Source organism: Falco peregrinus, chromosome 7 (genome assembly GCF_023634155.1).
Source record: "Falco peregrinus isolate bFalPer1 chromosome 7, bFalPer1.pri, whole genome shotgun sequence".
NCBI classification, from domain to species: Eukaryota; Metazoa; Chordata; class Aves; order Falconiformes; family Falconidae; genus Falco; species Falco peregrinus.
This window is the reverse complement of record NC_073727.1, coordinates 9,001,007-9,026,096: the sequence shown is the minus strand read 5'-3', so window position 1 is coordinate 9,026,096 and position 25,090 is coordinate 9,001,007. Positions and strand designations below refer to the sequence as shown.

Genomic DNA, 25,090 nt, shown 5'->3' with positions numbered 1-25,090 from the left:
CATATTAAGATAGAAATAAGAAACTGCAATCTTTATTCTACAGAAGCTCTAAGCTGAGGCATCTAAAAAGTGTTTGCCAAAACATGCCTCTTCTTTGTTGCTTTCAAATACATCAGCTGGTCTAATAAAAGACATTTATCAACCCACTGTCGAGAGTATAAGATGATTTCCTGAAATATGATTGCCAGTCTATGTGAAGGCAAGTTATAAGGAAAAAAGATAAATACCCAATCTACGTGTAAACTTTCCTAAGTGCCTGGAGACAGGGCTGGCAGGAAAAGCCATAGTTTTCTTAAGTTGTACTGGATGAAGGCTGATCCACAATGTTTTGGGAGGAATTTTAAATCTTAAAAGTATTATAATAATAGCTCTGCAGAAGACAAAAGTCCTGTCAATTGTGCCAGTTTTAGCACAGGTGTCACCCTTCTCAGCAATCCCAAGCCGTCCACTTGAGAAACCTAAGAAGCTATGCATCAGGTAAAAATCTTAAGCCCATCACATTGTTTAAAGGGTAAAAAGGTCACAACAACTTCACATTCCCCTCATCTGGTTTACCTAAAAGAAATTCAAATAAAAAAGGCAAGCTAAGCTACAAACATGGCAACAAAGCAGAGAGAAAGTAGCCCATAGTTTAACATTTGACAGTGTCTGCTGCAGAAGAGGATGCTGAAGGACTCGTGTGTTATGGAGGCACGATTACCGGCTTAGCAGGTTAAAAAGCGCAGGTACCAATGCCTGCGGACGTCTAAGTTTCTTCTTATGCTGCAGTAACTCCAGAATAAGCATAACCCTCTGCCAGCTGAAGTGGCTTGTTTCCGGTGCCAATTCTGCATCTTGAGGCTTTCTAAAATGATAAGGTAAACAATCAGGATATACATTTGCAAAGAAAATAGTACAGTGTTTCAGACTGCAAAAACAATCACATTTTCTTTCACACCGTGATATCCTTTACCGCTTCTCCTGGGAGAGGTGGCAATGAGAGGTGGCTTTTGGTTGAAGCAGCAACACTTTTTAAACAACCAACAGAAAATCCAGACCAAACTTGAAAAAACAAACAAGTATAGCACGCCTTCTGAGTATACAAAAATTCTACACAATGAAGCAGACTTCTGTGGAAAAAAAGGAATATCTATTACCAAGTCACTGTCCAAAGGCTGATTTGCTTGCCTCTTCAGAACTACTAGGTGCCTAACCACTGACCGTGCAGGCAATGGGGGTGTGTGCAAGCATGTGTTTATAAACTCTGACAGTTTACAGATGGATCAGTCTAACGGGTTATGATTGTTAAAAACCGTCAAGCGAAGGAAAATAAGAACAGGTACTGTAGGTCAAACCAAGAAAACCAACTCAGTATCCTGTTTCAACAATGGCTGACAGCTGATGCTTAAAGGAGAAGTACAGTGGGCAGAACAGATCCTTCCTTGTAAGAATGGAGAGAAGAAACAAGACAAAGAGATCTAAAAATTAATGGTTATATTAACATTTCAACTGAGCAAAAATACTGTTTTTCAGTCAACTAACAGTAACATTTTGATGAGCATCTGTAGGCTTCAGTCACGTATATGTAATTTTTCCATACATCTTTATTACTAATCAAGATTAATACCTACAAAAATTAGTCTTGTTCAACTATGTCCAGCTAAATTCTATAAGAGCAAATGTCAACATTAAAACTACTGGATTTTTTTTTTTTTAAATTTTGACTGTAGTTGCATCAGTTCTCCAACAGCAACATGAGTTGGTGTTCTCCTGCCAAAAGTAGCTCTGAGTTATTTTACTGTGCAGGGGAAAAGAAGAAATACATGCTTATGCTTTCAATACAAACTATGCAACACAGTAAAACAAGTGGTATTTTCAAATTGGACAGATAATATTTTTGGCTTAATAGTTATTTTACCTCTGTTGCTGCATTTTCTGCCTTCTAGTTTGCTGAACAGTGGCCAGACTTTTGGTTTTCTCAGGAGGTTCCAGTTCATTGACAATTTGCTCAGCACACACTGAAATCTGAAACAAAGAACAGTAATGCAAGTACCAATGAACATTGTGTCATACCGCACATCTATGCCCCCCTCTTTTTTTTTGTAAAAAAGATCCCTTTCATGCACATATGAGTATATAATTCACATATTCAAGTCATATCCTGAAAATGAAAATCAGTGCAGCAGAAAGAAGTGACTTCTGCTGAATTCACTCCAGTAGCACAGTAAATGACTGATGCATGGCTTTTAAAGAAATACCTTCTAAAAGCGGTCATTTAACAAATTTTTCATGCCGTTAACACAAGTGTATTCTGTGAAAAGTAGTTTCCAATTCCTTTCATGTTATGAATGATATAAACAAAGAACATTACTGAATATTACTGAATGTAGCAACACAGAACCACCACAACAGGTTTGAATGTATTTCTGTGTCCTGGAGTTTGCCACTTACCCCTTTAAACACACTGCTAATTGTCTGGGCACAAAGTGGGTTCTTACAGTTTAACAGTAAGTCAAACAATACTTTCAATAGCTTCTGTTGCACCATCCCATCTGATGCAGCTGCAAAGAATGGTTTAGTAATCTACAAAAGGGAAAAAAGAAAAAATGCAGAGACGTTTAATGTAAGAGGGTAACAAAATCACAAGCTATGGAACTTAGGTATGTCAGATTACGTATGACACCCAATCACAGATGCATGTTAGTTTGAATATGTATCATGAAAGCCTGGATATTAACTATGTCTTTGTACATATCCAGGAATTGTTAGATGCAAAACATGTATTTGTGAAATACCCATCAGACATACTGATACCTGAAATTTTTCACACAGCTTGCCTGGTGGGGGGAACAAACTTGCTGTTGCCAGCCTTTGGTAAATATACACTAATACCTGGCTAATAGAAGGCCTGATTTGTAGCCTCCTTCAAATGAGACTACTTCTCATCTACTGTATTTTCTTGACAATTTTTCCTCAGATGAAAAACAAGGAGTAAAGCTCCTGCCTGACTGACAAAAGCTGAGGACAGTCAAACAGTAGTATCTACAGGCAATGATACAGGTGTTCAGCTGTACAGTATTTCGATTCTATACTTGTCAAAATGCAAACATAAAGCATGCAGCAATTTTTCCTTCTGGTAAGTTTAAGAAAGTTTTGCAGCCTGTTTAGATGTTTCAAGGACACTATGGAGACCTTGAAAACTTGTACTAGAAGAAAGACAGGTCAAAAGCTAGGGACACCTTCACACAGAGTCCTTGTAAATCCATTCCTAAACAATGTTATTTACTTTAAGCATAAAAATAAAGATCTTTCATAAAGTCATACCTGCCCAAGTGCTGTGATCTGAAATGATGGAATTTCTTCATAGATTTTCTTGGCAGCATGCATGCTTTTGATAAATAAATCCAGACTCTGCTGATTTTTGCACAAAAGAGGTGCTGAATATTCATTAAATTTTCCAAGGATGAGATGCAGGAGAACAACTTCATCTTTCAACATTGCCTCAGGTTTCTTAAAGACCTTCTCTAGCAACCGGTCTAGTGCAGGCAAGAGGTGAGAAAGAATCATCTGCAAACAGGAAATTCATAACAGAAGTTTTTATCTGTCCTCTTTTTAACAAACTTCCAATCGCACAGCTTCATTTTACTGCTACATCCCCTCTCTGGTAACACGCTGCATACAGTATTTTATGCAACAGTTATTCAAGAGGAAAAATACAAGAATGTTTTGGAGATTATGACGAGTACATGCTCATCTGCTACTTTGCTCTTCTCCTTCGCAGAGTAGTAGTTCATATTTTTAAAGTACAGAGAAAAGGCAATTTTCTTCACCTATTTATGACTGCTGTCTCTTACAAAACCCCAATGAGGCAAGAACAGTCATCCTCTATGCAGTTCACAACCCTTTCAAGACACGTGCAACTGAACAGAGCATAAAAATTCATAATCATTCAGTTTTTGAACACTGAACTCATATTTTTCCAGAACTTAGAGAATTCTGAATAAACTAGATAAGAGAAGGTTAATATATACAAATACATTACAGTTCTGTACAGAAAACTCTACATACACTGGTATCTAACCAAGGTAATAAATTTCCTCTGGAAGAACCTTTTTCTGAAACGGTATTTTTCAGTAACATAAGAGTTTCCTTAAGAACTCCAGTGCAAAGTTTTATAGCCCTTACATTCCTGGATGGAGCATGCAAATATTTTATGTTTCACTAAATCATACCTTGCAGCACTACTGCGTATTATTAGAGGTGTCAACTTAATGCCTAATAGTCTTAATACATTATGAAGTTATTTAACAACATTATTATGAAACGAAATTTGTTTTCAGCATTTCAAACAAGTGCAGAACCCATACAACAACTAGAAAGGCAGCACTTACCTCACCATGGACTTCATGAAGAATTTTCATTAAGTTTCTTGCAATATATGATGGGAAAATAGGGTTCTGTACACCGTCAAGTATGTTTTCCAAAGCCTCCAACAATTTTTTCTTCTGGGATTTCTGTTTTGGCTGTGTCTCAAGCTCCTCAAATAGAGTTTCCATAATCTAGTTCATTAACAAAGTTAAAATTAAGTTCCTTCTCTGCAATAAAAATACCTTAGAACAATGCTTATTCAATGCTTTCATAATAATGCAACCTAGATACAAACAGAATTCTTAGCTGTAAAATAACGTTCAGCTGCAAAAAAAAATACTTCTGATTTGACTGATAGTCTCAATTATTTGTGTGATAAACCACTTGAATGTTTTTATAGTCCTTTAAAAAACTACAAAAAAAAAATCAGTCTACTATAGTATACAAAGACAATGAACTTTCCCAATTAACTTGATTTCTTTTAGAAAAGATGAGAGCTCACAGCAGCAGACAAAACTTGTATTAATATACATCTTCATGTAAAAAATACCTGTGTTATGTATGTACGGTCAGATATGATCTCTTCTGTCTTTTGCTCCAGATGCTGAAGAACAGGATGAAATAGAGACTCCTTTACACCTCTCAAGGAATGAAGGCAGTTGAGAGCAGCCCTTCGAACTTCACTCACAGGACTACCCAAGTTAATTAGCAAAGATATCACCACTGCAAAAGAGTGAGGGAAGGAAGGAGGAAAAGACAACAGTATAAAGTGAGTGGTCAGAATTTTACTGTATCTGTCCCTGAAGAGGCATCACTACTTTGGAATTAAACTCTTTCCACTGTAAACCTTTAAACTACACAAAACCAACATGAATCTCAGAGATCCACGACTCTGAAGTTCTTCATCACAGTCTTTATATTTGTGTTTAAGCTCAGAGAGTTCATATTGTTACTGGCTGTCACACCCTTACACTGCACAGAACGCAAGGTGCTGTAACTGACCTCTTCAGTATAGCAGTGTTTAACACTTCTAAAATTTAAAAAAAATTGGTTTCGCCTACTTCCAAGCTTGGGCTAATAACTGCAGCAGTGAATCAGCAACAGAGAAAGCTGTCTCAGCCTAGTGTAGCTGAACATGAATAACTATAGATACCCTTCATGGTATAAAACATAGTAAAAATTGCACAAAACCAAAATCCGCTGTGATTACATCGTAAGATGAGAGACAAATACTGTTTTACTTTACCTGGAGATGATGGTGATAGCAGCTGTTTCTTTTTTTGATATGTCTGTGATTCAAGCAGTGCATAGCCAATATATAGAGCTTGAGTCTGTAGCATTGCATTGACTTCATAGTTCAGATGATTTGAAAGGTTATAACTGTAAGTCCATAAAATGGAAAGGAATTTGAAGAGAAACTCTGAATCTTTTAGATGTACCTTAAATTTAACAAAACAAAAAGAGAAAAGCACTTGTTTAACAACTTAATTTGGCAAACTACTACTCACAACATCTGATCAACCACCCAAATCAAAGGAGTACACAGAAAGAGAACTAAAGAGTCAGCAACAGTGTCCTTTGGGAAGAAAAAGTTAAGAGATGATGCTTTTGTGTAAACAGTACTTGCACGTGTATACAAGTCTACATGTTTCTTAATGGCTGGATTGCTTAGTTTAACAGATAATTTGTAGTCTGTAGGTATGTAAATACAAGGGAATTTTTTTTAGATCATAAGAGACTGAAAGCACATCCATATGAATATTTGTATATTATGTCAAACGTGCAAGGAAACTGTTATATACAAAATAAAGAACTTCTATTTTTCTGTCTTGTACAGCAGTAATCGTAATATTAAAAGTGCTCTAAGTAATCCCTGACTTTTTCATCAGTCACACAAAGTGATTTTCAGAAGTCTATAAACAAGCATCTCAGGATGGCTAGGCATCTGATTTCCTTCTACAGCACAGCTTTCTGCGTGGTCTCTTCACGCTAAACTCCATTCTTCCAATTTGTCCTGCATTGGTTTTATAGGCTTTACAGTAACAGAGCGTGGACCAAAATTAACAAACTTTGAATCATAAGCACATCACTGACCATCGCAGATGCAGGTCAGACCACCCCCAATAGTAATAGCTGCTCCAAGAGGATTCAGTTCAGTTTTTCCACACATCTACATCCAATTACCTTAACTTTGTTTCAAGACCTTTCTGCCAAAATTTAGTGAGGATAGCTTCTGATTTTGAAGCACTTACACTGTCTTCTAATAGTATCCCAAATCACTTTTAAGTTCTTGCTCACTACATGGTCTGGCACTAGCTAGCATGCTTTCTGTCTGCAAGATGCTCTCTGGAATCCAAAGAGCTCCTCATTCATCATACACAAGTGCCCACTCAACATCTCGCAGACTGAACGCAGCTTGCCAGAAAAACCCATACAGCTTCTGACATACGCTTGCCTGTTCTCTTTTCCACAAGTCCACCAAGATCTAGATTCTAGTTGTATTAACTGTTCTAGAGTGGGCAAAAATAACTGTCTTGTGCCTTTCAAGTTAATACCCTCACAATCGGAGACAGCAGAATTCCACAAGTGAAAGAAGCAAATTTTTACTGCAGCTGTTGCCTTCACTAGGTCCTAGGACACTACCAACCTTCTGTAGTCCCTCATCTGACCTTCTCTGTGCAGTATGACCCACCTTGCTCAGTCAAAAATCCCACCAAAATAACATCCTTTCTTCCCTGCTGACAACTTTTAACTAGCCAGGCACTAAATCGATGTATTTAATAGCTCAGTATCAGTACAATTTCACCAGATCTCAGAGTGACTGATAATGAAACAGATTTATATACAAGAAATAACTTCAGAAAAGTTTTGTTATGAAATTTCTGCTATTCTTTCCTTTGTCTATGCTTGTCATGTGCTGTTCTTGCTGAAACAGCATCAAATTCCAGTAACAGCAGCCTTGTGTCAATTACTTGCTTCTCTTTTCCTCAGAATGTACAGTTATTAATTACTCCCTACTACAATCCACACCACCAAAATCCCTTATTCTCTTCAAAAAAATGGGTGAGAAAACATGAGATGATGTTATAAGGAAACATGCAGTGTCCTCTGGAAGTTTTCCTTTCAATTTTTGTATTTAAAAACTTACAACTTTTACAGAGCAACTGTTTGCTTTGCTCCCAGACAGGATTAAAACTTTTAGCTCAAACTTCAAGCTCTTGACCTTGTACTGTAAATCAGTGTTATATTTTCACTTTTGCTTCAACTGGTCCATTTATTCTTTTTTCACTTTAGTTTTCTACTATTACATTTAATAAGGGTTAACTAATCAGGTGAAGCTTAGCCTTCCATCTGCTAACAGTACTAGCGTGCCACAAGTGGCGCTGCATGATTAATTCTCCATTTTTCTCAGTTTTCCTTAGAATAATGTAACTGCATAATAGTTGATGACTAGTAATTCCAAGTAAGAAAAGCAAAAATAATACCTTTAGTAAGAGATTCATCAGTGCTCTGTATTGAACAGCATTGCTTCCCTCACTAGCTCCACAGACAAGTAGGTCAAATAGCCCCAAAAGGAGGTGCAGGTAGTCTTGGCTATCTTGATTCAGAGATTCAGGATTCCACCAAGTTTCCTCTAAAAAATACAGGTTATAAATAAGACACAGTGGATGCATATCAACACCTTCAAAAACCAAGAGAAAACAAACATCTCTAGTTAAAAGAAGACAATACATTTGGCTGATTTCATGTTCACAAGTAAGTAATCTTTGCAGACCTGTATAACAACAAAGGAAAGTGGTCAGGGAAGCAAGGCTTGCTTGTTGCCAACAACTTTTGAAGACAAAAAAAAAATTAACCTTCCTTCTTCACTCCGCTGATATAAAAGACAGTCAAAAAACCACCTACCTTTTGAAAAGGAGAGAGGAGGCTTTAGGCCATTAATGAAGTTTTTCAGCAAGAACAGGAACATAGCTGACTCCTCTGCATGAGCAGTCTGATCACTACTGAGCTTTTCTATATACGCAATTAACAGGTCCTTAGGCACCAAAGTTTCCTCTATTGTTTCAACAGACCATTTTAGGGGAGTTTCCTATAAATGAAAATTCATTTATGTATAGCGTCATAATTTCATCCAACAGAAGACAGAAATCTAGCACTAAAATTTAGCAATATTTAATTCCCAACCTCAGAAGAGGTATTCTTATGAATTACATGTCTGATTTCACGTTTAAGCTTGCATCTGCAGTTTTAAAACCTATGCCAGCCCTTACTACCTTAATTAACAGTGTACCTAAGTCGAGGTAACAGAATAGTTAACGACCAATCTCTAAAATATCTTTTCAAAGGGATTAGGAGTTACAGCATTTTGTGGACATTCTGTTTAACCCTCTCATCTAGCTGTTCCAGCAACATAATTCATATCTTTCAGATATTTGTATATATAAAAACTCTTTAATGGAATAATCTGAGGTCGGAATAACTAATTACCATGTATCGCTATGTGTCTGTGAGGAGGTACAGAAGCACAGCCCTGCTTATGAAGGTTTCTGACAAAAAAAAAGCAAACTATTTCAACAAAATCAATCAAGAAAACCCCAGTAAGCAGTCTGCATAAAAATAAAGCAAAAAAAGGTAGTAGAAAGATGCAGAAATATGCTTCCTGAACGTTGTTCCTGCCCCTCTACTGGCTCCTCCTTCCACCTGCATGTTACCCCTCAACAAGTGTCAATACAAGTGCTTATGGAGCTGCACAAATAACCAAAACCCAACAAATTCAGGAACAACACTTTCAATATTGTTGCAAGGACTTGCCTGAGGTTGCAATTCGTAGAATCACAGAATGGTTTGGGTTGGAAGGGATCTTTAAAGATCATCTAGTCCAACCCCCCTGCCATGGGCAGGGATATCTATCACTAAATCAGATTTCTCAAAGCCCCACTTAATCTGACCATGAATAATTCTAGGGATAGGGCATATACAACTTCTCAGGCCAACCTGTTCCTGTGCCTCACGACCTCATAATAAAGAATTTCTTCCTTACATCCAACCTAAATCCACCCTCTTTCTGTTTAAAACCATCTGCCCTTGTCCTGTCACTCCAGACCCTGGTAAAAAGTCTCTCTCCATCTTTCTTATATGCCCCCTTTAAGTTGGAAGGCTGCAAAAAGGTCTCTGTGGAGTCTTTCCTCCTCCAGGCTGAACAATCCCAACTAAGCCTCTCTTCACAGGAGAAGTGTTCCAGCTCTCTCACCATTTTCACAGCCCTCCTCTGGAACCGCTCCTAGCACAAGCTCTTTTTCATACTTGGCTGCATTTCCTTCCTTCTCCTATTGAACAAGCCAGCAAAACCTTTACTCAATGACTAAAAGCCCTGGTATTCCTAAGCCAAACAATGGAAAACGCCCCAAACTTTATGCCAAGCCCACAGCACTGAAACATTGAACCTGTTGGTGGGATGCCAGCCTAAAGCTCTGGAGTTCTTAAATTTTTAATGCAGACTCACTAGAGTGGTAAAATGTAAGAGCAATTCTTTATGGCAGCTTCTAGTACTGCTGCCAAGTGTGTGGGTTTGCTCTGAAAAGAAATGAAGGTGACATTTTCAGTCCTTCTCAAGGTTTCTGAAGTTCTTGTCCTCCAATAAAAAAAAAATAAATTTCTCCATTACATAGAAAATGCCCTCTCCAAACTCTTTACATCTTACCTCTGCAGGATCACAAGCACTGAGGCTTTTTATTTTCTTATCCAAGAAACAGAAGACTCTGATAGCCACTGAAAAATAACTTTCCTTCATCTGTGTATTACAGCAGCACTGAACAAGCACTGAACCAATTAAATGAGTAGTTACTTTCTGCCTCACACTGTCAGATTCCGTCTCAGCAACAAGTATCAGATCATCAACCTTAGAAAAGGGAGTGAAGGGAAAATAACAAAGTCTGTAAGACATGGGACTTCACTATGAGTTTACACCATTTTTCATACACATGTTCAATTAAATCACTGTTACCTTCTGTCATTAGTAACAAGTTATTGTCTGCTGCAATGGTATGCTTTGGAACCTGGGAATGCACAAACATTTATTTCTAGGAACTATGCACAGGTAGACTTGTTTATTGCCCAGAACTTTTTTCCAGGAAAATAAAAATTCCTGGAATTTAGTTATACTGACCATCTGTCCAAATAGTTAATAGCTTTACTGTTTCTTTTCCTTATGTTAAGGTTTCATCTAGATTGTATCAGAGTTTGCTATTCTACATATATATATATATATATATATATATATATATATATATATATTTGCTTAGTAGCTTAATAATACATACTAATGCTAAGAATAGCACATGCAAACTTCTATATCACATTTGCTCTACTACAGTGACCACCTGGAAAGTAATGTCTCTTAAGGTTAGGGTAACATGGTATGCATACCATTTGCGATAGTAAGGAAGGATCCCCTGAAGTCATGTTTTCAGAAAACAGCAGAATCATTTTCTCGCTGGCCACTCCTATCAGCTCTGCAGACTTGCTAGATTTAATTGCCTCTTCAAGAGCTATACCAAGGGAAAAAATAATTATCAGACAATCTAGGTATACAAATCACATATTAAAACACTGGTGGCTCGATAATATTTAGAAACAGTCAGAAACATACTACACAATTTCTTCATCTTTTCAAAGAATTTTTTAAAGAACTCCATGCACACTTAGAGCATAATAGCTTGTTAATGACAGCTACTCTCCTTCAGTAAGTGTTTAGGTTCAGTAAGAACAACATCCTAAATTATTACAATTTTTCTTTTACCAAATTAGTTAAAATTAATGCTTTACCTTCTGGCCAGCCTTTCAGTAAAGGGTGTAAGGAGCAGAGATCAGACTCTGACAGACAAACAGCCATTTTCCAATCTGAAGATTTTGAATTCGCATTAGTGATTACCATAAATGGTAACAACTGCATTACTGCTTCATCTAGTAGTTCTTTTTTCTCCTTCAAAATTTCTTCTTTTACTAAAATTTTTATTGCTCGCTCCAGAGCCTTGTACCTAAAGGAGAACAAGTCATGTTGAAAACCCACGGCTCAATCATACCAGCAACATTTCTTTGATTTGTTTTCCGTTTTTCATGGCAATTTTCTGAATCCAAATAGCAGTGAGAACAAATCAAGGAATTCATGGGAAGTGGTATGCAAATAATTCAACATTTCTTTTGTAGCTTAGTACAGATATGGTGTAAAAAAAAAAAAGTAATTGATGTGAAAAAGTTTAAAAGTATTCTTTAGAGTTACTTTTTAAAAATTTAATTTATACAGCAAGAATGCAGACTGAAAAAAGGCACAAACATACCACTTTCCATCCTTTGAAAGATCAGCTCTCTGGAAGATATTCAAAAGACTTGATACTATTACTTCCGGATTGATGTGTTTCCTGAAAATCTAGAAAGTAATCAAGAAAAAGGAACGAAAGTATAATAAGATACAAAATAATTTACCATATCATAATGGAAAAAGCTTCTGCTATACCGAGTGGAAACAGAGACCAAACATCACTAATTGCATTCCTATTGATGATGATGTAATGAAGATATTATCAGGGTGAACAGAAGTTACAAGGCTGCCCACCATGCCCTCTTGAAATGCTGAAGTACGGAGAATTTATTGAATGCAGAAATGATTTGTAAAATTGATAAACAATGAGAAAAATGCTTTCTAATTAAACAAGAATGCTTTTACTTTACATACCACCTGTATGACAAAAATACAAGGAACATTAACAAAAGATACTGCAGTCTAATGAAGCACTCACGTGCTTCTATTCCTGTTTTTTAGTGATTGAGAATGAACGAACACACAAGACCAATTTTACTACCACTACTAATATTCTCCACCACTACTCAGCAGAAGCAATAAAGACAGACTGTTACTCTAGCTGGAAACAATCAGTACAATGCATACCAGAGCCTTATCCAGTAAACCTGAGCTGGAGTTTAGGACTTTGCCGCTATCAACTGACCAAATGACTCTCATACGGAAAAACTCAACTGAGCACTTCTCACTAGCGTAACGACTTGTCACTGCACCATTTTCTATCCAAAAGGCAGGTAACATGGCTTGCATTTTTATAGAAAAATGTACAGGATAAGCAGGAATCACACTTCAAATAATAATCAAAGATTAAAATATACTTTAGTAGCTACATAAAAAGATATCAATATTCAGGTTACGTGCAAACACTTTGGGAAAGATCAGGAAGCAGAAATTTGGGGGGAATTGTGAGGTGGTAAAAACCACAAGCCTCTTAACTTTGTGCTGTTTAATCCTGCTAAAGGACAAAAGCTGTACAGGAAGGACATGAGTAGAAGGGCAATTACAAAGAATACATTCCAGACACACATATTCTAAAATCTCACCTGACACATCAAAAAATAGACACTTACCTCCAAAGAACTGAGAGCAGACATTACAACATCTCTGTTGTCATCCTTGAGCCGACCAAAAATTGCTTCTTCTATGAAGGACTGATCAAAGCCTTCCTGAAAAAATAAAGGATAAAAAGAGCCAAAGGAAAAAAAAAAAAATGTGTTGGTAGCATGATTTACAGACTTTAATGAAATATCTGAATCCTAGTAGAAGAATAGTGGTAACGTCAATGAAATTAAACCTCAAAGGCAAACTAACTTTAACCAACAAAAGAAAGAAAACCAGAATTATCCATTATTTTAGAATACAAGCAGCTTAATAAACAAGAACTACATCCAGACTCCAGAATACAGGAAAATGGTGACAGAAGCCTACTGAAAACACCCTGAGAAACCAGTGACAATGACATAAGAATAGTTTAATGTACCACTCATCTTCAACCGGTATGCCTGGCAAACAGCTTTTTGAAGACATTGTATGTTTTGTCAGTTCTGTAAGTGAGAGATTCAGGACACAAACCTTTGATGTTTCAATAACATCTTTCAAGTGCTGAAGAGCCAGGACCCGCACAGCTGGCTGAGGATGATTCAAACTAAGCAGAAGGGAGGTATCAGAGTCTTCCAGAAACTGAAATAACAGATTTCAGAGTGACCCACTGCATGTTAAAAAACACTTTAAGTACATACCAGGATAACAGGAGAAATTCTTTCAGCAGTTTTTTGTACCAGAAGAAAACATGAATAATTTAGACCCCAAAAGTATCAGATACAGAGCAATGATGTATAACTGTTTCAAATTTGGTTGTCTTTGCTTTGGCAGACAGTTTTTGGAATATAGCTTGAAAAGTACAGTAAGCCACAGACACCGTTTTGTCCTAGAAATGCACTACACTTATCTAAGGATTCTGAGAAAGCTCTAGTGACAAAGTCAGTGTGACAGAGCACAGATAAACTGTGAAAAAGGCATCCCTGCCAGTCCAATTGCATGCACTTATCTCAGGAACCTTAAAGGCTAGAAGAGAGTCACACGGCTTTGTTCTGCATGCCTTCTTTTTCTGTTAATCCACTTGTTATTCCATCACAGAATCTGTGCCTTCATTAAATCAGTACAAAAATACACGAAGCACTTCTTTATGTAGTTTATCATCTTTTTTTAAGTGCTTTCAGTCTTTAAATCATTGCAAACAACAGCATGATACTAACCATTTCTTAATAATACATTCCTTGGACAGATCTGTTGCACTCATGGTTATCTGTGTTAGGCTGAGTTTCAACTGCTCTTCAGAAATGGCACAGGGAAGAACTCTGTAGTCACTCTACTCTTCCATGTTACTGACTGTAAATATTCATAAAATCAATGCAAAAAAAGGACCAAACCACCTTCTCTCAACAGTGATAAAGTTGTTTGTCAGCTTTCCCAAAACAGACACATCTGACTGACAAAACCTTTAAGTACAATGATGCCTTGCTGAGTGCCACCGTGTTGTCACTATTGACCACTACAGTGTATGCAGTGGCCATGTTCCTAAGGAAAAAAATTATTGATAGCAATTGGGGCAGGTGGAAACGTATACATTTTAACCATGGAAAAAAAGCTCACACTCATGACTGACTGTGATGAACGTGACCTTAAAAGCTCTGACAGCTTTTATTTTACCAGTTTTGATCAAGCCCCCCCTCCCCAAATCACATTTAAGAAAGCTGTTTCTTTGTTTGCTTTTTTTTTTTGGTGGGAATGGTAGAGATTTTGTTTAGAAAGAGGAAAAGAGAACAGAACTTTGCCAAAATACCAGCCTTCTGACAGTACAACCAAGCAAGAGCTAGGATCACAAACTGAACTCCTACCTACCTTGTATTTGCCACAGCTTAATGAAAGCGAAATAAATTGGTGAAAAATATTTTGGTCAGCCTCATCTGTGCAGTCTTCCAGATGCTTCTCCAACACAGAGTCTAAGGCTTTAGGATACCTGCCAACAGATGAAACCCCCAACATGTTCCACAGAGTATTACGAGAGAACAGGTATACTAGAGAAATACAGGGAAATACAAGGAAGCTGAATGCACACATACTCATCTGAACCTGATTATTTTAAGTAGCTTTGCAAGGCAATCAAGCATTATGCCTGAACACGGATGAACGATATTGTGACTACTAGGATAAGTAACTAGCAGAAAGGGTCATGCTACACAGCAAACAGCTGTACAAAGCCAGTAGGTCTGTTTCCATGTACTACACTGATAACAAAATAGGTAAGGACAGATCAGTAAAATAAAATTTGGACAAAGATTAGGAGTCAGTTATTTTTGCTGTATTTATCTGGGCAAGAATATTGTGCTTACTACACCCAGCAAGCCAAGATCATAGCTGACATGACCACTCTACAGACTGCAGGTCTGTAATAGAAAAAATAGAACTTACTTTCTCTCAAGAAGTCTGATAAGAGGAAGCAACTTTTGATTGAGTGCAGCCATTTTCGTGGGATTAGATTCAATCTCTGTGCCACAGGAGATATACTCTTCAAGAAACTTGCTAAAATTAAAAACAAAAGAAAAAGCCACCATGTTTTGAATAGTGCAGTTTTCATTAATGTGCCAAAGTGCATTGCTAAACAGGTTAGGATTAATATGCATTACTTCTTGCAAGTACAGATTTGCTCTTGGCTTGAAGTTTCACTCTGTCTCACAAGTGCTAAAAGTATGGCTCTTCAGGATTACTGAATGTTTCAGTTTCAAAATCCAGTTTGGCGTTAACTTACGAACTCAGGAGAACGTGCTCATATAACGCTAATGCCATTGTCAGGAATTAATTGTTATTAAATCAGAAACGACTGTAGTACTGCAGAAGAAAAATAATCGAAGTTAACTCACGAAGCCAACAGGTGATCTAAATCCTTTTCCAGCGGTATACTCTGAAGAATAGCTTCAAGATGGCTGATGTAAATTGGATTCTCTATCTCTTCAGATTCTTCTTCTTCCTCTAAGGACAATATGTAACCATAAAAGATGAACAGTAGTTTGAGAATAACCCCTTCATACTGATTAAATATAATAGCTTGTACAGACATCATCATCTGGTGAACCAAGCACACAGCTTGAAGACCACAATGTTAATTGATTATTACCACTTACTCTCCATGAGCTGCTAGCAATGCTTTATACCAATGTAATTAAAATGCCACAGGCTGTATTGCTACCAATAAATTAACGTATGCTTTGGAACATTCCAGACCTGCTACCACAACCTGTGCCAGCAGCTCCCTGCAGCACTCCCTGGCATGAATCTAGCCAGACCTTTTCAACACAAGAGCTTTCCCAGTCATGATTTGGCAGTTACAAGTCCACAGTGCAAACAAATTTATTAGTGCAGACACAGGCTACTACTGCAGGCCAGGCAGCCTTGCTGTCCCAGACTGTCCCCAGGCATGTTTAATTCATCAGGTAAACACAGATCTCCACTACTTAAAACTATGGAGTACATATAATGTACCTAAAAATTATTTTTTCAGTACTACAATACATCTCTAAAAGTCAGAAATTTCATATATCAAAACTAAGTTATTGCTGAAATACTGCAAATACAGATATTACAATGCCTAAAGCAGTCTCCTCTGCAGGGCCTGGGAAAACAAAAAGCAACACACACACAAAAGCTTAATCAGGTCTTCACATGTATTGGCGCAGTTTTAATGGCAGAAGTAACTAAAATGACACAGCCATCTGTCCTTAAGCCTCAACAAAATTGTAAAAATGTATGTGCTAACTTACCTGTATCACTTTTCATGACAGTGCAAACAAGGTGAGGCAACAGGTAGCGCAGAAGAGGAGAGATATCATAGTTTTCTGAAAGGCCTTGCAAAAGTGTTACCATTTCTGGGATTTTGCAAAGATAATTAAATGGCCTGCACAATGGAAAAGAGAAATAAATTAATAAATGTATGCTCATCTGGGCTACCAACACCTTCAAACCATGCAGACTTCCTAAGGATTCAGTTTACAGCAACGAGTAACAGCCTCATCATAAACAAATACTGAAAAGATTCATAGGGATCCACTTCCTTATTCCCAGAGGTTTACTGGTGCATTTAATATCCAAGAAGAAAACAGGATATGCTAGTCATGTTGAGCACAGCAGCACATACTTATGTTTTTGTGAAGGTGGTAGTACAAGAAAAAATACTTGATATCCTCACGTTGCAGGCAGCCTATCTACTACCCAGCAGCACCAAAGGAAGGGAGAAGAAGCAATAGATCAATGACAGGAGATCCTCAAAGAGAGCAGAAGCAATTTCCCTTCCTGTTCATAAAATGTTTATCTCATCTTGTCTCCTCTTCTACCCACCTATCTGGATGCTGCATAAAGCATCAAGCACGTCTCTCCTTTAGTTCCTCACACCTCAGCTTTTAACCCATTTTCCTCTACTATGACCGTGTTCAAGTACCTGGCAGGTAATCACTGTACTTATTCCTGTAAAGATTTAATTCTGTTGGAATACGCATGCTAACCTCTCTGCCAGCAGTCAAACGCCCTGTAGCATGCAGGACTTCCATCACTGTGTTCAAGTGCACATTAACAGCACCAGCTAACTGTAAGAGGGCAGGGCAGACAGACTGATGGGAATGAAATACTACATGTACCTCCAGAAGAGAACCTGACTTGTGGGACCAAAGAAGTGGTGGTATAGAAGCACTTACACTTCAGGTGTCAAACTGTAGGAACTCAAAGCCCTGAAGGGAAAGAACTTCTTTTTTCCAAGCTATTCAAACAACTTCAGATTTGCACTACCACTATTATGCTGGCTTCTCTTCCAGGATTCCCACTTTCAAGAAAACCTCTTACTGGCAGGGTTCAGTCTTGCGCATTGACAGCAATCCTTTACTGAGGGAAGTGGCAGGAGAGGGACCAAAAGATGACAGAGTCACACCACTGAGACTCCTTAGCTGCAGCAAGCATACAAATTTTCAAAGTCAGTCAAACAAACTTCCAAGCCCCTCGAAATGTCAACTACCAAAATTTCTGAAAGGAAAGAGTCCCTTTAATGAGGAGGATAAAAAAATTCAAATTACTGAAGTGCAGTCTGATCTTTTAAAAAGTGGGAAAACTCAATTAAAGTACACTTACTTTTTCCCAAGTTTGTCTCCTTTCTGAGTTTGTAGAAGTAGGTTCAAGCAGGCCACCCCATCCCTGATTAATGAGGGCACTTTAGATAATGTCTTGCTTATCTGCAGCATCAAGGAATGCACCAAGGAAGTCTCCACTGTCACTTTTACTGTCATCTGGCAGATTATCATGTATGTTGCAGCTCTGTAATCCTGTACAGAGGATTTCAAGCCCTAGGAAAACAGATCAAGGTGGATTTTTAATACATACAAATTAAAAAAAAATAGTACATTACCATAAAAATAATTTTCACCCTGACACCCATGGAATCACACTATCTTCCCCATGTATGAACTTTTAAGGGATCTACACACGCAACTTTCAAGAAGAAAAAACTGTCACGCAGGGTGCACACATACAGAAGACATACCCATTAACTGCTGCCCTGTTTGTTAACAAAGCAACAGTGCTGGAGGAAAAAGCAGGCTGTCCACCCTGACTCCATTTCCTCACTGTTTAGCACAGTAAGTCTCTAAGGCAAAGAGGTTCATTTAAACTATGTATTCGTTTCTCACAGCTCCATTCCTCATGTCGCGTAGGAAGAGTACTTAAAAGTGCTCATCTGAGGTGTGAAAAAAATTATTATTCATGGATCTTCTCTGCCTAATGTTTCAAAGCAGGCTAAGAGCGGTACGATACATTTCACATAGAATATCCCTCTTAAATGTTACCTGCAGGCACATGTCAGCAGAACACAGTACACTTCACACAGGAATGAAAACACAAGCCTCACACACCTTTTGGATGTAAGGAAGCAGCTTAGAAACTATAGTGTCTGTTATCTTCTCTGCGGCTGCAAGAGCTGACACAATGGTGGAGGCATAAAACACAAGAAGAACTCTCAACTGAGCCGAGCTGCCAGGATACTCTGAAAAGACCTGGACCACAGAAAAATCAGTTGTTCAGACATCAGGACAAGTGCAAACACACATACGGCTTCCCTCCCACCCAGCAAAATCTCAGAACTCCAGCGTGTAAAGCTCTACCAGCTCCTGCTGGCACAACTTAAGTCATCACCTCCTCCCAGCAATAACCCTCACCAGAGGTTACTGCTCCTCCTTGCAGACATGGTAGAAGGAAATAAGTGCTAATCCTCAGCCACTACAGTTAGTCATAATAAGGTAACCTAAATAACTTGTGATTTTGGTGTCATGCTCAAGACTGAGAACTGGACTACCATGAAGCTGACTGGTATATCACCGCCCTACTACATCTGTGAACAAACCCTGTTACTGTGCGTGCTTTGCTGAGTTTCGACAGTAAGTGCGTTCTAGTTCTCTACGTAACTGGAACTGTCGTACATCTTACCCTTCTGAGACTATAAAACTAGTTCTGTTTGACATTAACTGAAAAACAAATAAATCTGCTCACCTTCTAATATTCTCAGTTTTACATTCTCATTAATACTTGAAAATGTACATTTAAAACACCCACAACAACCCCCAAAAGAGATACCCAAATTCAAAGCACAGTTACAAGCGAATAGCACAAATGACTTTATAAAAGAAATGAAGACAAATAAGTACTTTGAAGCAATACACTATTGCCAAATTGTTTTGTCATGGCTCATTGGTTCTCAGCCACTTCCTTACAAGAATTTCTGATAGACTGTCGTCTATACAAATAACAAGAAATTTTCATATTGTGTACTAATGACTCCTTTTACTATTTGATATGTAAGTCAACATATTAGTAAATAGCATAATACTATACAGAGATGGGGAAAACCAAACAAGTAATTTTCTAGAATAAATTAACAACCTTCACAGATTGTGCTACCAGCCTGCAGATGAAATCCATGAAATCCAGGTCTTTGTAGCAGTGTGTAATGACAGTACCCCTTGCCAGTGGGACTCCAGGTTTCTTTAAATGGTGAAAAAAAGAAAAATGAGCACACTCAAGGGTAAAGTGAAGCACCCAAAGTAAAAATTAATATAAACTCTAAATTAATCCTACCGATCAGTTAACACCACTTAAAATCAAATAAGTAAATGGAAACCCACACACCACTCTGGAATTTTTTGTATCTGCATTAAGACAGATAATGAAAAGCATTACATATGAACTATATTCAAATAAACATATATTGTAGTAATTGACATATCTTCCTAGCAGTAGCAAGTACTTGCACCTTAAAACCATACTTCAACTTTGCCAAAACAAAATCAAAGCTTTTTATAATTAACTTTATATTTATAAAGAAAGATAGCAGAAACAACAGGTGGGCATCCAGGCTCCATCCTTGCAATTAAATCTTTCAGTACAGTTCTACAACTAACCACATGAACAGGTGGTCCATATTCATAAACCTAGTAACAGAGTCAAGACATTATTAATAAAGTCCCTCATGCTTCTCTCAGCTTGCATCTGTTAAATACTTTACCCTTATTGGATCCATCCAATGCCATTTATGAGTTGGGCTTTTTATATTTAAAAGCTGAATAACTCTCACAAATAGATTAGTCTCATGATATGGCAGAACACAACCAATCAAACTATCTTGATTGTAGAGATGGATGTGAAATCTAAGGAAAAACACATATACACAGTTAAAAATCATATGGAAATCCAAAAAAACCCGACCCAGTCACTTTCTTCTCAAAACATCTGGTTTACTTGTTTTTAAGCAAGATGAAGTCATAATTACTCAGACACATGGTCCACCTACAGTCCAGAATCCCTAGATGGCTGCTAGCCTGTATGCACTAAAGGAAAGAAACAGTGCTAGCAATTTTTTCCTCCCTTTCAGTAATTTTAGATCCCTATAGGATTTAAGTATGAATTTCAGTATAATATATATATTATATCATATATATAAAACCGTGTTTCAAAGGCTGTAGCAACAAAATCACCCACTCTTTCATGACATGAAGTATTACACTTTCTGCATCTGGGTAGATTAGTTTAAACAAATACAACATCACTTCACAAAATACTTGATATGTTTTTTCTTCATACCTTCCTACATAATCTTGAAATAAGACTACTTAGCTCATGTTATAATACAAGGGCATCATATTCATGGTTCACAGTTAATACTGAAAATCAGCTATTTTACACAGCCCATTTCCAAAAGTGTACGACATAAAATGCCTCTCTAGGTCCTCTGTAAGATGGCTAGAGTTGGGCAAATTTGGTGAAAGCTAGGCAAAGCATTTATTGCTTTTATATAGACTATCATGACAGATCAAAACTTTCACAGAAATTTATCAAAAGACAAAAATCTAATTGGCAAAGAAGAGCATCTGGCCCCATAAAGACTAAGCCCAAGTGAGTATTTTTAACAATTTAACCTGCGTTTTTAGAAAACAAGTAAAATTATTTAGAATTTTTCTCAATGGTGAAAAAATATCTGGCATTTCTAGTAGTCTTATCTATTGACATATAAAATATTCAGTGGATTACCTGTGGATCAGCCATTCAAGGCACTTCTGGGCTGGCTTAAGCATAAAGTAAGGGGACAGGTGAATTAGGAACAATGAAATATTCTTATCCAGTTGCTGATTTACTGCTTTAGACTGAACACTGCGCTCCAGGCCTTTGGACGTGGAACTAAACAAACTGGACTGGAACACTTCAAATGAAGGATCAATCCCCATCAGTTCTTCTAAGCCAGTACATCCTGTGGAAAAAAAATGGAAGAAAGCTTTAAACGCACGTTTTATTCACCAGTCCTACCCACCTACTTTCTCAATGGCATACTCAGCTTCCTTGCTATACTGGTATACGTTACACTCACTATGAAAACCAAACCAACCAGTAAATCTTACTAAAAATATTAAGACCAAAACTTTTGCTACACTTATAAATTAGAGTGTATCCAGCTGGCTGCGGGAGGTGAACCATCCCTGCCATTTGCGAGATTGCATCTGGAGCAATGTGTATAATTTTGAGCTCATGAGCAGAAGAAAAACATTGCCAAATTGGTGTGAGTCCAGCACAGGAGCACTAAGATGGTCAGGGGACTGGTAAATAATATAAAAGGAAACTGTATGGAGGAATTGGGCTTGTTCAGCCTGGAGAAGAATCAACAGGAAATCTTCCTGCTGTCTGCAACTACTTGATGGGACATAGCATAGGTTATCAAGAATATGGAGCCAGCCTCTTCTCACAGATGTACAATAGGAGGATGGGAGGCCACAGATATAAGTAAGAACATATGAAACTCGAAGGCAATGTACGGATTGATTATTATTTCTTTTTTTTTAAACATGGGGGTGGTCAAACACTAAATCAGAGGCCCAATATTGGATCAGAGACCATTCATCCTCAAACTCAGCCAAACACAGGCCTGAGCAACCTGGACTAACTAGCCCTGTGGTCAGTTGGGCTAGTACCAAACAACTGTGAGAGGTCCCCTCCAGCCAAATTTATTGCGATTTTATATGGATGAAGCAAGCAAAGGTACCTCTTTAAATAAATTAAAATACAATATTCTACGTACACCACTGGATAAATGAATCCTTTATTTCACAAAAGCTTGTAAATATTAATGGCTAATCACAAAGAAGACTGTTTCAGCTGAAATGAAGACACTAGGTGGTTGGCTGAAATATGGCAAAAATAAACTATTTGATGTAGCAGTTCTATAGCAGCTATTTAAGAAACGAAAAAATACTCTATGTTGCATCAAAGACATATAAATCTACAACCTTGTTACTTAACATAGGTATATTATATTAATTTTTCTGGTTTTAGAAAACAGCCTTCTCATTCACGAAGCATCACATTCCTGGGTAAAGTTCCAAACAAAAATGGAAAGAAGTAAGCACAAAGGATCTGAAGCATGCAAACACAGCAATGGCTTCTGCCACCTTACACTATTTGTGGCCATAGCGTAACCAAAGAGCAGGGTGTCAGCATGTTTTGATGAAATCACAGAATTCAGGTTGGAAGGGACCTTGGGCAGCTCTCTAGTCCAAGGCCCTGCAAAAGCAGAGTGTGCCCTGAAATCAGCTCAAGTTGCTCAAGGCATTATCCAGTTGGGGCTTTCAAAAGCACGAAGAGCACAACCTCTCTGGACAACCTGTTGAACTGCTTGACTGTCTTCACAGTGAGAAAAGCTCTTCCTTATATCCAGTTTGAGCCTCTGTTGTTTCAACTTATGCCCATTGCCTCCTGTCCTCCAGCCGACCTGTCTTCCTGAAACCTCCTCACAGGTGCTGGCGGGCTGCTGTCAGACCCCCCCAGGGCCTTCTCTTCTCCAGGCTGAATGAGACCAGCCCCACCAACCTCTCCTTACAGGGCAAATTCTCCAGCCCTCGGCCACCTTGGGGCCCCCAACTCTTCCCAGTCACCTTACCCATCACGCACCCAGAAACGTGCTCCAAGAAGACCGGCTCCATGCTCTTCCCATAGACTGGAGCGATGCTGATTAACCCATAGGTTCTTGAATTATCCTTCTGGCCTCTTTTGAATACGGGTTTGCCTTTCCCAGGCTTTTTTTTTTGACAGACAATTCGTTAAATCACCGGGACTTAAACCACCCCAACTCACCGATTGCAAAAAACGTGTCCCTGTCAATACCAGCAGCCTCCTTGCAGGTGAACAGCAGCGACGCTACTTCGGTGCGGTTCAGGAGGCTGGGGTCAGTCTGGGGAAGCGCCAGCCGCTTCAGCTGCTCCGCCAGGGACGTCATGGCTTCGTCTCCCAACCAAAGAGGCCTTCAGAGAAACCTAATGGAAGAAACCCAAAGCAGGCCCGCGGGTAACGCAGCTGCGTGGAGGCAGACGCCGCCCCTCCCCCCGCCAGCGCCCCTCAGGGCCGCGCACGCCCGGTGGGGGGGCGGGGGAGAAGAGGGACGGCGGCAGGCGGGGAGACGAGCCCCTTCCCGGTCCCGCTCCCGGTCCCCGCCACCGACCTAGCTCCGCTCCGCTGCCCGCCGGGCCCCACGTGAGCCGCCGCGCCGCTCACCCGGAAGCGGCGGCCCGGGCGGAACGGGAAGCTGCGGCCCCGCCGCCCCGCCTCAGCCGCACGGAGCCTGCGCCGCCCGCCGCCGCTTGGCGCCAGTTTCGCGCCTCCGAGCGCGGCCCCGGTGTGGAGGCGTCGTCCGGGCCTGTGAGGCGGGGGAGAGCGGGACGGGCGCGCAGCCGGTGGGTCTTGGCCCGCAGCACGGGCGGGTGGATGGAGAAGCCTCCGTGAGGTGTCTGTGGCCAGGCGTGCTGCTGGCCTTGTGCTGAGCCCAGCAGTGGGGGGCCATCCCCTCAGCAGCGTCTCAGTAGTGAGGGTGCGTGCAACAGGAGTAGCTCTGTTACTGAAATCTCGGAATGAAAAACTTTTCAACACCAATGTGATGTAGATAAGCAGACACTTCTTTATTGACGGCCGGCTGCGTGAGTGAGTCCTCTCACGATCAACGCACACCAAGCTTCAAAATCATACACCTCATCTAGAACTTACTCATACATATTCATTAAATATTCATGCATAAACATAGTATTTCCCAAAAATCATTCACATACTCTCGCTTCGTATGTTAATTAGCTTATCAGTCCTTCGCGCTTGCGCATATTCTTCCAAGACTTGTGGGTAGGGGTCTTTGGGAGGAAGGCCGTAGGTCTTCCTCATGGTGTACTTTTCACCTTTTGCCTGGTATGTGATGGTCGTGCAAGTCTGCAGTGTTCTTATCGGTCTGAGCTAATTTATGTCCTTGTTGACCATCTGTTTCTTCTGCTTGTTTCTTTTAGTCGCTCCCTCTAGATAACTTATAAACAGGCTCCTTGTTAGAGAAAGTTAAAGAAAGAGAAACAGACTCCTTCTTTCATCAGTTATTTCATTAATTATTTCTTTCAAACTATGGTTACATGACCTAATTACTATACCTACATTCTTTGAGTAAATATAAGTTCTTAGCCTTGGTACAGGGCTGTACAGAGGATTTCATAGCAGCTTTTGTTGTGCAACTACTAGTTTCATTAGAATATATTTCTTATTCCTCTATATTTCTATTAAAATAATTTTAGCAAATCTGTAACAGCTCCACCTCAGGCTTTTTCCATATCTGGAGTGAGTAACGCTCAGGGAAGTGCAGGATTCCCCTGAGTGCAAAAGGTCATGAAAGCTACTGTAGTGTGCAGGGGCTAGGTCCCAGCTGCAGACCCACAGAAGTAGGCTGGAAGAGTCCCCTAAAAGCTGTCTGATTTCGCCCCAGAGCAGGGCCAGCTTGGAGCCAGTTGC

The 25,090-nt window shown here is 39.1% G+C and overlaps 1 protein-coding gene across 2 annotated transcripts in view; it reads right to left on the bottom strand.

Annotated features, from left to right (window-relative positions):
- The window catches only part of HEATR1 (HEAT repeat containing 1), a 38,616-nt gene extending 14,748 nt beyond the window's left edge, over positions 1 to 23,868 (bottom strand). The window contains exons 1-26 of one of the 2 annotated variants that reach the window (XM_055810263.1): positions 23,775 to 23,868; positions 23,411 to 23,589; positions 21,320 to 21,536; positions 20,298 to 20,439; positions 19,676 to 19,777; positions 18,652 to 18,792; positions 17,876 to 18,087; positions 16,522 to 16,655; positions 15,625 to 15,733; positions 15,176 to 15,286; positions 14,606 to 14,723; positions 13,277 to 13,384; positions 12,775 to 12,870; positions 11,685 to 11,773; positions 11,173 to 11,384; positions 10,774 to 10,895; positions 10,049 to 10,246; positions 8,254 to 8,437; positions 7,833 to 7,981; positions 5,594 to 5,786; positions 4,898 to 5,070; positions 4,371 to 4,538; positions 3,304 to 3,546; positions 2,431 to 2,562; positions 1,898 to 2,004; positions 701 to 844 (exon numbers count right to left, since the gene is read on the bottom strand). In XM_055810263.1, coding sequence (XP_055666238.1) covers positions 701 to 844; positions 1,898 to 2,004; positions 2,431 to 2,562; positions 3,304 to 3,546; positions 4,371 to 4,538; positions 4,898 to 5,070; positions 5,594 to 5,786; positions 7,833 to 7,981; positions 8,254 to 8,437; positions 10,049 to 10,246; positions 10,774 to 10,895; positions 11,173 to 11,384; positions 11,685 to 11,773; positions 12,775 to 12,870; positions 13,277 to 13,384; positions 14,606 to 14,723; positions 15,176 to 15,286; positions 15,625 to 15,733; positions 16,522 to 16,655; positions 17,876 to 18,087; positions 18,652 to 18,792; positions 19,676 to 19,777; positions 20,298 to 20,439; positions 21,320 to 21,536; positions 23,411 to 23,552 — 3,746 coding nt within the window. In that variant the 5' untranslated portion in view covers positions 23,553 to 23,589; positions 23,775 to 23,868. Of the gene's footprint in view, positions 1 to 700; positions 845 to 1,897; positions 2,005 to 2,430; positions 2,563 to 3,303; positions 3,547 to 4,370; positions 4,539 to 4,897; positions 5,071 to 5,593; positions 5,787 to 7,832; positions 7,982 to 8,253; positions 8,438 to 10,048; positions 10,247 to 10,773; positions 10,896 to 11,172; positions 11,385 to 11,684; positions 11,774 to 12,774; positions 12,871 to 13,276; positions 13,385 to 14,605; positions 14,724 to 15,175; positions 15,287 to 15,624; positions 15,734 to 16,521; positions 16,656 to 17,448; positions 17,761 to 17,875; positions 18,088 to 18,651; positions 18,793 to 19,675; positions 19,778 to 20,297; positions 20,440 to 21,319; positions 21,537 to 23,410; positions 23,590 to 23,774 lie in introns of those variants that run through there. The other variant, XM_055810264.1, reaches the window with a different exon arrangement.
- Positions 23,869 to 25,090: the final 1,222 nt, after the last annotated feature.